Genomic DNA, 17,236 nt, shown 5'->3' on the forward strand with positions numbered 1-17,236 from the left:
AATGACACAGCCAGGAAAATCTGGAAGTTGGTTTTGAGTATAGTATATGAGTGCTTGGTAAAAAGAATACCACTTCTAAATACAACAGATGAACAGGGTCTCTGATGAACAATATTTGACATAAATGTTCAATAGTAATTATTGATGCTGCCACTGGTAATATCTAACATATTTTTTGCACTTGCTGTGTGCCAAGCACTGTGCAAAGTTATTTACATGGACTTTCTCATTTAATTCTTATAGTCACTATATGAGGTCAAAACTATTATTTTATATTTTATGGGTAAAGAAACTGAGGTTTGGCCAGGCACAGTGGCTCACGCCTATAATCCTAGCACTCTAGAAGGCCAAGGCAGGCGGATTGCCTGAGCTCAGGAGTTTAAGACCAGCCTAGGCAACATGGTGAAACTCCATCTCTACTAAAATACAAAAAATTAGCTGGGCACAGGGGCGTGCGCCCTTAGTCCCAGCTATTCAGGAGGCTGAGGCATGAGAATTGCTTGAATCGGGAGGTGGAGGTTGCAGTGAGCCAAGATCACATATCACTGCACTCCAGCCTGGCCAACAGAGCAAGACTGTCTCCAAAAAAGAAAAAAGAAACTAAGGTTTAAGAAAGTTGATTAATAGCCCAAGGTTACACAGCTAGTAAGTGACAAAGTCAGAACATGAACTTCTGTTAACTTTAAGACTTTTAATTTCAACCCCAACTACTCTCTTCTAACTACTGCAGGAGTGGAAATCTGTACTCAGTTGCCAGTTGTGTAAAATAAGAAGTTCTCCCACTGTTCTGAATTGGTAATTAGACTGCATGGACCAAGAGCTCAATCAAAGAGATAACACTTGTTGCCATTTGGGAGTAAGAGAAGAAGCTGCTAAAAAGAGGCTCAGGTGGTTTTTACTCCCATTGCAGTAGGGCAGGAAGTCTGAATTTCAGATTGTAAAAGTTGGATTCAAAAATCACCTTATGATATCAGTGAACATTCCTCCACCCCAATTTTTTTTATTATAGTGTCTGCTATATGGGAAAAGACTACAATCCAAAGGGCTGTGAATGGAGAATAAAATTATATACGTGTTTCTTTCCTATTGCAGTTATTTATTCTACACCAAAAGGATCCAGGCCACACAGCAGAAAGCAGCAGCCTGCCTGGTTCCATGCAAGCCATCCAGACTTACACTAGCATAGCCTTAACTATCTTTCCTGGAGACCTTTTAAAAAAAAAAAAAAAAAAAGACCACAAAAGGAAAGCAACAAGAAGCCCTAAAGCAACAGCTTTTACACAATCCCTTCTAAGACCCTCCTGATGTCCCATCTGCCTCACAACTGCAGTAGGTGTTCCTCCCCTAAGCCTTATCCTTAAGGCTGACTTCAAAACTGCAGCACCATCTTATGGCCATCACAAACTATAGCAAGAAATAAGCGAAGACAGCATGGGAAAGAAACTCAGGCTACTGCAAATCATTTAATTAACAAAGAATCTGACATTACAATATGAAGTTCTCTAGGCAGGTACCAGGCCTTCACTCCTCCAGTGAACAAACCTGGAACTATGGAAACTTTAAGCTGCACTTGAATTTTATGAATGATGTACAAGCAAACCAAAATCCTGAAACTGATCAACTTAGGGGCAAGAGAGATAGCTGTTTAATATGACTACTACTGCTGTAGAGTTTCTCTGAGAATTTACTTCTGTGAGTCTTTTTTTTTTTTAATTTCTGCATATGTCAGACCAATCAGACCTTCCTTTCCTTCCGCTCCAGAGAAAAACTGGTCTAGGAAAGGAGCAGAGATTTCAGTAAGGTGGATCTAGGTTCAACTTTCCAGCTCAAAAGCTAAGTAACTTAACTAGTTTATTAGATGGTTCAGTTTCCTTACTTGTAAAATGTGCATACTACAACCTACTTAATGGGATTGTAGACAAAGTTAATGAGATAATGTCCATAAAGTACTTGGCTCAGTACTTGACCTACACTAAATTTCTTTTCTTCCAATTTATTATAGGAGCTAAAAGTTGTAAGACATCCCCAGCCCCCAGGGAGATCCTAAGATATAGATGGTCCCTGACTTAAAATGGTCCAATTTATTTTTCGACTTTCCAATGGTGAGAGAAATCCATATGCATTCAGTAGAAACTGTACTTCAAGTACTCATAGAACCATTCTGTTTTTCACTTTCAGTACAGCATTCAATAAATTACATGAGCTAGTCAACACTTTACTATGAAACAGGCTTTGTGTTACATGATTTTGGCCAAATGCTCAATGGTAAGCTAATATAAGTGTTCATAGTACATTTAAGATAGGCTAAACTATAGTTTTCAGTATGTGTATTAGATATATTTTCAACTAAGTTAACTCTGGTTACAAGAACTTTCCCCAAGACCTTTTCTCTTCTACCCTGGTCTCTTAACACAAGACCCGCTGCCTTCTAGGAAAGCACACTTTGAGGCCTATACATTCTTTATGCCTTCTCCTTTGGCATTTTCTAGATAACTCTTTACTGCCCACAGGTCTCCCACAGAGACAGCCAGAGTGAAAGACTCCAAAGCAAAAGAACTCATTCATTCCACAAACACAAGCGGTGCCTCAACTATATGCCAAGCACCAAGTGCCATGAAGTGCACAAAAATGTAAACCTCAAGTCTAGCCAGCTAAGACCTCCCTGTTTTTTGAAAATTTCAAAATGCCAGGCATACACTAGTATTTAACAAATATTTGAGGGTTGGAAAACTAGTTTTGTCAGATTCTGAGTACAAAGAATTTATAGTATCTTTTAGATGAACTATAAATCTTAACACATACCTTAAAACAAGCTTGGACAAAGCCAAAAGACGAGAAATCATATCTGGGTGTGTAACCCAAAAAAGTCAGTTGGTCTCTGTGTTTCAGTTTCCTTATCTGAGAAAGGGGCATAAGAAAACAGGCATTACAGCCTATTTATCTGGTCTACCTACTCCAAAGCTTTGAGAAGATCAAATCCATGAAATAATCCATTCACTTAATAAACATTTACTGACTGCCTATTCTATGCCAGGCAAAGAAAAGAACAAAAGAGACAAAAATCCCTGCCATTGTTAAGCTTACAATGGGCATCCAGGCAGCAAATAAACAAGTAAACATGTAATATGTCAAATAGTAGTAAGCGTTACCCAATACAATACTGTAAGTCATACAGTACCTTTTAGATCAATTCGGCAAAATATACGCAAATTGAAGGAAAGTATGTAACCTAGCAATTTCAGTCCAGTTATCAATCCCAAAACCCTCTTTGCTATATGCACAAGGATGCATATGCACAGATGTTCGCTGTGGCAATGAATGTTTTATTCACACAATTAAATAATATATTACAAATAATAGATGTGTTACACAGCTACAGGGGTCACCACTTACATTACATTAAATTAGTTAAAATGAACAAATCAGGCTGGGCACGGGGGCTCATGCCTGTAATCACAGCACTTTGGGAGACCAAGGCAGGTGGATCACCTGACGTCAGGAGTTTCAGACCAGCCTGGCCAAAATGGCAAAACCCTGTCTCTACTAAAAATACAAAAATTAGCTGGGTGTGGTGGCACATGCCTGTAATCCCAGCTACTCAGGAGCCTAAGGCAGGAGAATCACCTGAACCTGGCAGGCAGATGTTGCAGTGAGCTGAGATCATGCCACTGCACTCCAGCCTGGACAACAACAGAAAAATTTTGTCTCAAGAAAAAAAAAAAATAAGAACAAATCAGGTCTCCCTTTATTAATACAGATAAACTTCAAAAACAAAGTTTAAGAAAAAAGGGGAAGGCCAGGCACAGTGGCTCACACCTGTAATCCCAGCACTTTGGGAGGCCAAGGCAGGTGGATCACGAGGTCAGAAGATCCCTGGCTAACACGGTGAAACCCCATCTCTACTGAAAATATAAAAAATTAGCCAGGCAAGTGGCGGGCGCCTGTAGTCCCAGCTACTTGGGAGACTGAGGCAGGAGAATGGCATGAACTCGGGAGGTGGAGCTTGCAGTGAGCTGAGATCACACCACTGCACTCCAGCCTGGGTGACAGAGTGAGACTCCGTCTCAAAAAAGAAAAAAAAGAAAAAAGGGGAAAAAAGGACATACCAAAGATACTATGTGTGTCAAATATAAAGACATACAAGCAACAGTACATATTGTTTATGAATACCTCATCTGCTGTAAATGTACAAAAGCATGTATGGGAATGATACACATCAACTTCAGGATAATATTTACCTGGGGAGCAGAGAGGGCAAGAAAGTTGAATGTATCTGAGATGTTTTATTGCTTTAAAGAGGAAGAGAGAAAAAAAACCTGAAGCAAATACAACAAAATTAACACCTGTTAAATTCTGAAGGCAACTAGTTACACACATAAGGATCTGTTATATACTCTTCCGAGTATTTGAGATTTTCAAAACTAAAAACTCAAATTAAAATTAAAAAGAACCTCTACCATTTAGCACATTAAAAAAAATGTGTTAAAGCATTTTAGAAACCATAAACCTCTGCATTAAGTTATTGATATTACCAGCCTCATCAGCAGTTGCAAATCTTTAATCTGGATCCAGCCTCTCCCTTCTCCTTCAACTGAATATTCCCGTGAGGTGAAAACTACCACCCATGTCTACATGTACATCATTATTCTACTTCATTAACACCAGTAACAGAGACGGACCGTAATAACAATGTTGTTGATTCCCTAACATGTAGCAGTTCTACTATTAATTTCCATTTGGCTTTACATAGCACATGTTCTTGGTGAGAACAGCCAATAGATGTTCAATTACAAAAGACTAGAAAACTACAATGACAGATAAACTAGCAAGAGACATACCATGCCAAATCTGATGCAAGACAAGCCTGGGGGTGTGGGGTGGGGGCACTCCACATGATCCTTCATCAGTCAATCAAAAGCTTTACAAGCAGAGACCCTTTCCCCACACATCGGAACACTTAGCTAATATAGGCAAAAACCAAGCCCTCAGGACGGCAAAGAAAAGGAATTCATAGTTAAAACTGAGAAAATATTCTGGGAGTAGTGCTCCCACCTACAAGAAGACAAATAAATAGGCATTTGGCTGTGCTGAAATAACAGAGAAAAGCAGGTAGCCAATATGCATGCAGAAGACAGACTAGGCCAAAGCTGCTATTACCTTTCTGTAAAATTGGTAACAGGAAAAAGAACAGTGGACTCTGTCAAAAGCCCTGGAAATTATAAAGTCAATTAATAAATATAATAAGTTGTTACTGGTAACTGCTGCCCACTGTTGAGTTCATACTGTGTCCCATCATCCTAACCCATACCTCTCTCATTCTCTAAACCTCTGTCAAGTTATTTTATGGTATGTCTGTTCCCACTCTCCTAAATAATAAAGGTTCAACTAGATAGTCCATATATAGTTCAATTTTGTATCTTCTGTAGTAGACTTTTTTTTTTTTTTTTTGAGATGGAGTCTCGTGTAGCCCAGGCTGGAGTACAGTGGCACAATCTCGGCTCACTGCAGCCTGCACCTCCCGGGTTCAAGTGATTCTCATGTTTTGCAGCCTCCTGAGTAGGTGGGACTACAGGCGTGTGCCACCATACCTGGCTAATTTTTGTATTTTTAGTAGAGATGGGGTTTCACCATGTTGGCCAGGCTGATCTTGAACTCCTGACCTCAAGTGATCTGCCCACCTAGGCCTCCCGAAGTGCTGGGATTACAGGTGTGAGCCACTGCACTCAGCCGTGTATCTTCTGTAGACCCTACCTAAGACCTTGCTCATAACTGATTCCCAGTCAATGTTTGTGGAATTCAATTAAATAATACATTTTCCTGCAAACTAAAACCACAAAGAGATACAATTTCACACTCACTGTGATGGCTATAATCTAAAACAGACAATAAATACTGGTGAGGATGTGAAGACACAGGAAACCACATACATTGCTGGTAGGAATGTAAAATGATACACCATTTTGGAAGACAATTTGGCAGTTTCTTTAAAAGTTAAACATGCGGCCGGGCGCGGTGGCTCAAGCCTGTAATCCCAGCACTTTGGGAGGCTGAGACGGGCGGATCACGAGGTCGGGAGATCGAGACCATCCTGGTTAACACGGTGAAACTCTGTCTCTACTAAAAAATACAAAAAACTAGCCGGGCGAGGTGGCGGGCGCCTGTAGTCCCAGCTACTCGGGAGGCTGAGGCAGGAGAATGGCGTGAACCCGGGAGGCGGAGCTTGCAGTGAGCTGAGATCCGGCCACTGCACTCCAGCCTGGGTGACAGAGCGAGACTCCGTCTCAAAAAAAAAAAAAAAAAAAAAAAAAAAAGTTAAACATGCTTACTGTACAATCAAGAAATCCCATTCCTAGGTATATACATGTATACACAAGAGAAATGAAAACATAAACCCACATAGATTGGTATGGTATGAATACATATCAACTTTATAATAGTGAAAAAGTGAAAACCACTCAAATGTTTATCAACTGACTTAATATTTAAACAAAATACATGACATATCCATACAACAGAATATTCAGCAATAAAAAAGAATGAAGTACTGGTATGTGCCACAACATGGATGAACCAAAAAATATTATGCTAAGTGAAAAAAGCCAGATACAAAAGACCATCTATCATAGGATTCCATTTATATGAAATGTCCAGAATAGGTGAATCTACTAAGATAGAAAATAAGTTAGCAGCTGCCTGAGGCTGGTGATGAAAATGGGCAATAACTGTAAATGAACAAGAAGGATCTTATTTGGATGATGAAAATGTCCCCAAACTAGATTATGGTGATGGTTGTACAACTCATAAAAATCATTAAATTACACAAGGAAAATAAGTTGATTTGATGGTATATAAGTTACACCTCAGTAAAGTTGTTTTTAATGAGAGCATTTTCCTAAAATAAACAAACAATAGAAATTATAACCAAAAAGGTGTTTTAAAACATTTAGCTAACTACTGAGAAAAGGAAGATACAGAATGGAGGGAGCAGAGATGGAAGCTAGACTTCTCTGAACACAATTTGTATTTAACTTTTTAAAATTTCCCTTTGGAACAATGTAAATGATCTACATAATGTAAGGTAAAATTGAAAGGAAAAAAGCAACCCCCCAGAACTGAAAGCAAATAAAAACAAATGAACCTTAATTGTGTATTGAATTTGTGGCTTAACAACAACAGAAAGAAATTATTTCAAGTGACTTTAAAATATAGTAATTTGTGGCTGGGCCCAGTGGCTCATGCCTATAATTCCAGCACTTTAGGAGGCTGAGGCAGGAGGATGACTTGAGCCCAGGAATTCAAGATTAGCCTGGGCAATATAGTGAGACCCCCATCTACTTTTTCAAAATAATAAATGAAATAAAATATAATTATTTGCATGTCCTTAGAAAATATACACTAAGGACAAAAAGAACTGCAATGCAATAATAAAATTCTAAGTAATCATACTGCTAACAATAACATTCACATTGTTACTTGGATTCAAATATATTACAAGTAATACATATGACTTTACAGATCTCTGTGTGTGTAGGAAAAGAGTAGGTAACAACAGTACTGTTAAGATCAAGATTTTCAGTATAAGAAAAAAAAAGATAGAAATAGAAAGTCAAATAAGTTAAATAAAACCCTGCAATCCTAAATTTGAATTCGAAATATCAGCACAAATTCATGGGCTTTTTTTGTTTGTTTGGTTGGTTTCTTGTTATTGTTGTTGTTTAGAGATAATACAAGTATTGCCTAGCTCTGTTCATAGAAAAAGCCTAGAAATAATAGGCAACCGGCCGGGCATGGTGGCTCACGCCTGTAATCCAAGCACTTCGAGAAGCCAAGGCAGGTGGATCACCTGAGGTCAGGAGTTTGAGACCAGCCTGGCTAACATGGTGAAACCCCGTCTCTACCAATAATAAAAAAATTAGCTGAGCGTGGTGGCACACGCCTGTAATCCCAGCTACTTGGGAGGCTGAGGCAGGAGAATCGCTTGAACCCAGAAGGTGGAGGTTTTGGTAAGCCAAGATGGCATCATTGCACTCCAGCCTGGGCAACAAGAGCAAAACTCTGCCTCAAAAAAAAAAAAAAAAAAAAAAAAAAAGGAAAGAAAGAAAGAAATAATGGGCAACCTAGGAGCATTCAGACTGTGGTCAATAAATAAAGAACCAGTTCCTAGGAGAAATTGAGAATTTCAGGCCTGGGACAGAAAATATAAAAAAAGAGTCTGGAACACCTCATCACACAAGAAATAAAGGAAATTATCAAAGACCACTGTGGTCATGCCAAAGGACTCAGAGTCAACGTGAAAGCCTCTTTCCAGCCAAAGATGGAGCTATTTGATTTTATTAAGAAGAAGAGTAACTGTATTTGATTGGAACAACATTAAGTCTGTTTAAAAATCTGTGAGTCACAGTGATATTTAAAAAAATGATGGTGAACAAAGAAACTATTATTGGTCACCTTTGGAGAATCTTAGGGAACCAACTAATTATTCTGAAAACTAATAAATAGAAAGAAATAAAATTTTTAAATGCTTCAAAGAAATGTTTTTTCTGGCCGGGCGCCATGCCTGTAATTCCAGCACTTTGGGAGGCTGAGGCGGGTGGATCACCTGAGGTCGGGAGTTTAAGACTAGCCTGACCAACATGGAGAAACCCCGTCTCTACTAAAAATACAAAATTAGCCGGGTGTAGTGGCGCATGCCTGTAATCCCAGCTACTCGGAAGACTGAGGCAGGAGAATCGCTTGAACCCAGGAAGCGGAGGTTGCAGTGAATGGAGACTGTGCCATTGCACTCCAGCCTGGGCAACAAGAGCAAAACAAAATGTTTTTTTCTATTTAAATATTTGTTATGGCCTGGTGCAGTGGCTCACGCCTGTAATCCTAGCACTTTGGGAGACCAAGGCAGGTGGATCACCTGAGGTCAGGAGTTCGAGACCAGCCTGGCCAACATGGTGAAACTCCATCTCTACTAAAAACGCATAAATTAGCTGGGCGTGTTGGCAGGTGCCTGTAATCCCAGCTACTTGGGAGGCTGAGGCAGGAGAATCACTTGAACCTGGGCGGTGGAGGTTGCAGCGAGCCAAGAACACATCATTGTACTACAGCCTGGGCAAGAAGAGTGAAACTCCGTCAAAAAAAAAAAAAGAAGAAGAAATTAATTTAGTTGTAGTAGTTGGGGTGAATAGAGACAGTGAATAAATTCTCCTTACCTCACATCTATGAGACTAACATTGGGCACTCACAGTGAGGGCAGGTTTGTGGCCAAAAAACAAACAAATTTCTCTAAAAGCTCCTCTGTTCAGAAGAGTTCCAAAGGGATAACTGTAGTCCTCCATGAAAGCTCAACAAAGTTTCCCATTCTGCCAAGGCACACCTGCCAAGTTCATGTTCCTGGTTATCCCCATGCCCAAAGCTTGCCTGAGGATACTCTGTGGTTCCACAAAAATACATGTTACCACCACACAATCCTAGCCCTATCCATGCTGGTGACTGCCAGCATTGGTTCCAAACTAGAGCTTCAGGAAACAAGCTAAGCACTCAGCTTTTTCTCTCAGGAATTCAGGGACACCTGTTGTTCTATCTTTAACCAGCAGGTAGCGCCAACTCCCCAGCTAGGATGTCACGTTGGCTTCATCCCTGGAGTCAGACCCTGCCTTCTCTTCCCACTAGCTGAAGAAATGCTCCCTCTAATCCATCAGCCTCATGTGCAGCAACTGGGTATCAGAGAGCTATCTGAGAAATAGCTTTGTTTGGTTGACCTAAAAGGGATGTAAAAGAACAGCCTTTTTATAAAAATAGGGCTGTACTTTTCCAAGAGTAATTCAGATCTAAAAAGGATTTGCCTTCTTAGGAAGAGGAAGGCCATGTGACCATGTGAACATTCAAGATGCTCTTGGGTGTGATGGCCGCTGCAAGGTTGTGCTTGCCAGCATATACAAACCCAGATACTAAAGTATTATAATTAACAGGGCTTGTTTAAAGGTTATGAGATGAGGAAAAGTCTGCATTAGAGCAGGATTATGAACCTTCACTTCACCCTTCTAAAGCATCAACACCAACAGCTTTTCTCAACCCTCATATTCTGAGTCCTTCAAGAGCCTCATTTTGATTCAGCTGAGCAAAAACAGACCTCTAATAATCAGACTGCTGAGGACAGGGCCAAACCACAAATGGGTAAAAAAAAAATCCCTCCATTTCATTAAGCAAATAATTAGGAAGTTCTGGGTTTACGATACAACAGCTTGTCTCCAGACCAATCTTAATTTTCCTTTCCAACTCCCATCCACCTTTGTTCACTGCCATATAGAGAGAAGGAAGGCTCAATGCTGTCTGTGCAAGGCAGTGCAACTTTCTAGGCCATGTCCAAATCAAGCAGTAGGAATCCCAAACTTCACATACCCTACCTGGAAATGCAAAATAATGGTCCAGATCAGACCTAGGGTCAACTTGGGGTTGCCATCTGTGATGTCATCATTGCGAATATTCACTAGTTTCACCTGAAAAAGAAACAAAAGCAAGACTCAGAGAGGACTTTTTGTTTTGATTAAATTTTTGCATCATTTCATTATTAATTTATAGTTAAACTGATTTCTTTCTTGGTGTATAGTTCTATGAGTTTTAACACATGTATAGATTCATGGAACAACCACCACAAAACACTTTCATCACCCCAAAAAGGTCCCTTGTGCTGGCCCCCTCCTTGTAGTTAAACCCAACTCTCACCCCTAATTCCTGACAACCACTGATCTGATCCTGATCCCTTGTTTTGCTTTTTCCAGAGTGCGGCATGCAACATTTTGAAACAGACTTTTTATTTCTCTCAGCATAATGCCCTTGAGATCCCTATCCAAGTTGTTGCATGAATCAACAGTTTGCTCCTTTTGATCGCTGAGTAGTATTCCATTATAGAGATATGCTACTCTTTGTTCACCCATTCATCCATTGAAGGGTATGTGAACTATTTCTAGTTTTTGGCAATTATGAATATTCATGTGCAGGTTTTTGTGTGAGCATAGTAATTTCTTTAGGGTATATTCCTAGGAGTGGGATTGCTGGGTTATATGATATATGATTAGCTTTAAAAGAAGTCATCAGCGTGGCTATGCCATTTTGCATTCTCACCAGAAAAGCAACCTCACAAGCACAAGGTATTGTGGGTCACTTTTTTATTGCCATCAGGTCCAAGATTTCTCTTTCTTTTTTGCCTTTTTTTTTTTTAAAGGTTCTGAGAGAGAAAGACAGAAAAGAGAGATGCCTCTCTTCTCTCACCAGTCTTTGGCCTGCTCTCACCTCCATTATCCCATCTTTGTCACAGATATCCATACTGCCATGCCTCCCGCAGCACCTGCTTTACTCCTAAAATCTCATCCCCGCAACACAATGTGCCCTGACACACCCTCTCCCCAGGCTGACTTACTGCCCCAGTGTGCTGGGAACTGAGGAATTTCCTGGGATGTGGAACTTTAAAACTGGGAGTGTCCTGGGCAAACCACCCTACTTCTACTTCACCTCTGTTAGCCTCCTCTATCATACCCTCAGAGTCCTGCGACACAGTCTCCTTCAGCTGTCCTCCCTTTATCTCTTCTATTGAACTGAAACTTGTGTGTCTCAAAAGGACCCTAGTGACCTTATCAAATGGAAGCCTCATTTCTCCCTTACAATGACATTCATCTGGGCAAGTTCTTTCCCTTTTCTGTATCTTGGTCTCCTCTTCTATAAGGTGGGAGTGGCGTGGAAGTGGGAAAACCTGTCCCTTCCCCAAGAATTCAGTTTTCCTAGTCACCAACAGTTGACAGTTGGTGGGTTACCAGTACCAGCCAAGTCCACATTCCTCAGTCCTACCTCTGTCAGCTTTCCCCTTTCATTGTGAAGTCTACAAACTTTGGCCAAACCACCTTCTAATCTCTGCTAACCTTTTTCTCAATGACCTCAGTACCTAGCACCTATTCTCTTTTCCTGCCTCATCATCTACCACCTTTCCTGGAAATTTAGCATTTATATTGATGTCCCAAATGTTACCCTATCTGCACAAATTGCCTGCCTTTTGAATTCTGATGACTTTTATTTTTCCCTACCTTGGCCATCTGCACAGCTACATCTTGGACTTTCCCATTACCAAGAACTGCTCTAGTAATCTCCCTGCCCTTCTTTGAATCCAATGTTCTTACTTGGCCACGTTTTCATTCTATCATAGTAACCAAAGTCACTTTTTGTCCTGATTTAGACTTCCAGCTAATCAATTCTTCTCATAAACTCTGCCCAGTAAGGCCCCCACCCTTTTCCTCTAGCTCCACACACAGGCATTTCAATGCTGCTTTCTCCCAGTACCCTAAACATTTCAGCAACCTCCACTTCTCCTACCACCTTTCATTTATCAATTTATTTCAGCAAATATTTATTAAGTGCCAATTGAGGACCATTCATTATGATAGATGAAGGTAAAATGTTAAGATCTTATTCCCCGTCCTCACAGAGCCTACAATGCATTGGAGCAAACAGAGAAACAACAAGAAAGTAAGAAATGTTATATCAGAAGTAAATTGTTATGAGAGCAAACAGAGAATTTTCTAAGTTAATGAGAATTACTGATAAGAGTGACAAAAATGAACTGACTCCAAAAATATGCATACCATTTAATGTCATGTTGACCCTGTTGTTGCTTGGCAACCCTAGATATCCCAAATATTTTCCATACGGCTCACTCTAAGCAGATGAACTCTTTGACTCCCTCATCCATCATCTTTCTACCACAAACCGTCTCTGTATCTTCACCCCTCCCTCTGTCATTCTCCTTGTCTCTCAGAAGAAGAAGAAGAGATGTTTTTCTTTTCTTTTTCAAAGATGGCCACACCAGTTGTGCTCTGCTTCTCATCCATCAATCCCTGGATTTGGTTCCCTCAGTTAGGAAGCAAAGGAGGAAAGGTGCTGTGTAGGAAGCAGCATGGATAGTGGAAGGTGCACTAAACTGCATGTCAGAAGGCCTGAGTTAAAGTCCCAGCTTTGCTCTGACTTGTAATTTGAGGCAGGTCATTTACCTGTCCGGGTCTCAGTCTCTTTATCTATAAGAAGAAACTGGACTAGTATAATGTTAAGGTATCTTCTCGGTGAAACGTTCTGTGACTACTAATACTCCTCCTCATGCTCATTTTCAATCTTACTCTCTTCATTGGCTCCTCTTCCTATGTCTAAAAATGGGTTGTTGTCTTCCTCATCTAGGGAAGGAAAAACTTATTTCTCCCTTCATATATCTAGGTCTACTATACTCTAAATATCTTTCTCCTGTATTAAACTGCTCACTTAAGTTATCAATGCTTAACAACTTAGACTTTTTCTCAGATCTGATGTGGCATTCAACAATCCACACCACCCCCTTATCTCATTTTCACCGTGATATACCAATTTGGTCCTCTCTCTTCCTGGATGCTACACCTCTTTTCCATCTCTTTTCTAGTTTATTTTTCATCTTCATTTTGACCCCCACCTAAAGTGGGTCCACAAAATTCCATCTTTATCATCATGTTCTTCTCTGTGAACATTCTTCCTCTCAAGGAGGTCACAAATTCTGTGTAAGGAGTACTGATTGATTTCTCTAACCAGAATACAATTGCTTGCTAGCAAGTTAAGACTCAGAACTGGGTCAATCAGATTTAGCATTTACTGAGAGCTTACAAGGGGCACTAAAAACATCTCTAAATAGGGCCCCAATGCCAACACAGCCTGGAAGAATGGGTAAGGCAAGTGATGGTCTTACCTGTCGCTGCTTTAGGAAGTCCAGGGCAATCTGCACATTCTGCAGCCTATGAAAACGCATCCTGCCCTTCTCCCGGGGCTGCAAACAAACAAACAAAAGGGATGTTAATTCTGGCTACACAATTTAACCATACAGACCCTTTCTCTTTTATTTCAAGGACTAAAGGACCACACAAGAATTCCTCACAGTAGAAGCCAGGCGTGGGAGCATTACATAAAGCACCCCCTAAGACCAGGCCCGTACGTGTTTCGACCAGGCTCTCTGAGGTCCCCAACATGCCTTGTGTACCACTACGCATCTCACAAACACAGAATACTGTTTGACCACTAATGCTGAATCAATGCCACAGCTTCTGTTCAGGTTCATCTGCAGTCACATGTGGCAGAACTCGATTCTGGATGTGAGGTTAATGGGAACAGACTTTGGCTCTATGGCTCCTAAAATCACAGTTAAATGCTATCGTAGAGAAAGGGTGGAAAGTCCTAATTACATATTGCACAGTAGTAGATGGAGTCAGCCTTATTACAAACATGGCAAAAGGAGCTCAAGATAGCCAATTTTTGGCCAAGTGCAGTGGCTCACACCTATAATCCCAACACTTTGGGAGGCTGAGGCAAGAGGACTGCTTGAGCCCAGGAGTTCGAGACAAGCCTGGCCAACGTGGTGAAACCCCATCTCTTCATTGGCTCCTCAAAAATTAGCCAGGCATGGTGGCACATGCCTGTAATCCCAGCTACCTGGGAGGCTGAAGCACAAGAATCGCTTAAACCCAGGAGGTCGAAGTTGCAGTGAGCCAAGATCATGTACTGTACTCCAGCCTGGGAGATGGAGTGAGACTCTACCTCAAAAAAAAAAAAAAAAAAAAAAAAAAACCAGATAGCTGATTTTTAACCATAGGAAATGAGAAGTTACATATGCTCAAGAAACAAGTGAAAAAATCCAAAATGGGAGGCAAAAATTAGGAAGTAACCAGTTTCCCAGGAACATAGCTGTCACTGAAGGGCACCCTTTACCTCAGCATGAAATACCCAGAGCAAACAAAACTTTGATAGTGTAGGGCTGTCAACATAATTACTCCTGAGAAAGTTATGCCAGTCACTCAATCCCAGATGTCATACAACCCATTGGAGAGAAGCCCATCTCTATCCAGTGTCTCTGGTACCCTGTCCAAGGCTCAACTATTACCAGTCAGAAAGTGAATGCAGTCTCTTTGCCTACTAAGTATCGCAGAAAGGGTATCTACCCCTAGAACATTTTCTTCTGCTTAATTTCTAATGTTGCTTTTATTTTACTAAAATTTGGACTGAAATATCACTCTCACTATGTTATATCCACTTTTTTGTAAGTGTCAAATTGGCACTAATTAAAGGCTGATAAAATATAAGGTAGCTCTGCTGCGGGTGTCTACACAGAGAAAAACATTGCTCCAAATTAAAATGGGCAAAAAGTAGCCTAAACACGGAGAGAGAAAGATGGAAGCATCTTCTGGGCACTCTCCACCACTTCGAAGCAACCCTTCTCCAACAGGAGGATCTGTACACAGAGATGTCAAGGCCCCTCTGCGCACAGGATCACTTCTTCAGTCAAAGGTTTAAGAACAATCTTTTTAGTAAGAACCTTTTCTCAGTCATTTCAGCTAAACTAATTGTGAATATGGCTAGAAGATGATAGTGCCTATAAAATGGAAGATTCTAAGGCAATGAGAAGGGAGACAAAAGGTATTTTAAAAATGATTTTAAGAGGACAGAGAATGAGGATATTGCCTAATTCTTGTTTCTGGAAAAAGATTTTGGCCTATAATTTAGGGCCTGCAGGCAGAATGTACTCCTCTTATACCCTAATCTTTACTCATATGTACCCCTCACCAAAAATAAATACCCTAAGAACATGCAAGTTAAATCTCTGTCCTCTATAGCAACTAGATATTATTGAGCAAAGCCAGAGTATCTCCATGCAGTGAGTTTGCAAACAGGATGTTTTGAAAACAAATGACAGGGTGTATGATGAGAACCCAGAGGCCAGAGAGGTGGAGAGTACCAGTTAGTCTGGACTGTGGAGCTGTGAGCAATTAATTGTCATGCTGTCAACTAAATTTTCCACAATTCTGCACTCTGGACTCAGAAAACACAGCAAGGCCACCAGAAACCTATGGATCTCCAGGTCAGAAGGGAACTTGACACCTCCAAAAACCATTATTCTTTTTGTGCCAACCCTTCTCAGCTAAGAAAAACAATTCCCAGTCCACAAGCATCTAACAGTGACAAAAGGCACAATTAGTTTTAACTACTTTCTTTGGGACCCAAATTCCCAGGTGAAATGAGAAGGTGGCAAATGGTAAAACTGAACTACTTGGAGACCTTGAGAACCTCAGACTCTCTGATGGCCCTGCAGTGCCAGCTGGGATGCTGGCATCCCCAGGAGGACCTACTACATCATCATCATCTTCCTCCTCCTGCTCCTCGTTGTTTGTATGGCGCCAGGAGGGCATGCTCACCAGACGGAGGGTCTTCAGCCCTGCTGGCTCCTTTGGCCACCAACCAAGGCAAAGACACAACAGAGGAACAAGAAATTCACAACAAAAAGATGGAAAGGAAATGAATGCAACATTTTAAAAAAAAGGAAAAACAAATATGAAAATACCCTCCCACCTCTGAAAAAGACATAAAACTAAATCAAAATCAGAGCAGATGGTTACACTGAACACTTCTTATGATGAAACACATCTTCAATTCTCCTTGGCCTCCTACCCTCTCTGCTTTCCTAAGTCAACTATGGGAAAAAACATGGTGAGAATAACTGTCAGAGAGATATCTGGATGGTTTTTTGGTGAAGAGATGATATCCTATCAGTATCTCCACAAACACCTAAAGGTTTTCAAAGGTTACGAAAAGAAATTAGATTGAAGTAGTTTCAACTTATTACATAAGCAATACAACCAAAAGAGATCACTTTTCAATAGCAAATCATTACAAATTCATTAAATGTACCAGACACATTGCCCAAAATATAACTTTGTGAGTGGTGAAGAATAAAGTCCAGCACAATGAAAGTAAAATTCTGATTACTTATTAGATTTATAAATGTGAGCCAGAGAGCAAGAACTAGAAATTAAATGTGCCGGCTATGCTAATAAAAGCTTCTATCAATTTTAGGCCATTAAAAAATATATAATTAATTCTACTGCAAGGCAAAAAAAAATATACAAAACCAAAACAAAGGGCCCAGGGGAAGCCAAGCCCCAGTCCTAGAAGGAGCTGAATATCACTTAAGCAGTAAAATCAAATGTGCCAAATTCTGTTACTTAAACACAACCAACAATGACTAAGAAAGGCAGGGAGTGGGCTGCTCTTCACAGACTACTTGAGCTATACATCTCTTCAGTTCTCTATTTCTCCACAGATATTTCCAGTATTCAACCCTGGACTTTTCTAAATGAAAATTGTGTTGTCTATGGCACGAGAGAAAGAATATGAACCACATGGAATCACCTGCTCC

The 17,236-nt window shown here is 40.5% G+C and overlaps 1 protein-coding gene across 18 annotated transcripts in view; it reads right to left on the bottom strand.

Moving 5' to 3' along the window:
* LOC101867430 (microtubule actin crosslinking factor 1) overlaps positions 1-17,236 on the bottom strand; it is a 386,272-nt gene that overhangs the window by 221,784 nt on the left and 147,252 nt on the right. For 10 of the 18 annotated variants that reach the window (XM_074011478.1, XM_074011506.1, XM_074011487.1 and 7 more), the window contains exons 4-5: positions 13,742-13,819; positions 10,395-10,487 (exon numbers count right to left, since the gene is read on the bottom strand). In XM_074011478.1, the coding sequence (XP_073867579.1) occupies positions 10,395-10,487; positions 13,742-13,819 (171 nt within the window). Of the gene's footprint in view, positions 1-10,394; positions 10,488-13,741; positions 13,820-16,169; positions 16,266-17,236 lie in introns of all 18 variants that reach the window. The other 8 variants (XM_065533991.1, XM_065534015.1, XM_065534003.1 and 5 more) reach the window with 1 other exon arrangement.

This window comes from Macaca fascicularis, chromosome 1 (genome assembly GCF_037993035.2).
Source record: "Macaca fascicularis isolate 582-1 chromosome 1, T2T-MFA8v1.1".
Taxonomy (NCBI): domain Eukaryota; kingdom Metazoa; phylum Chordata; class Mammalia; order Primates; family Cercopithecidae; genus Macaca; species Macaca fascicularis.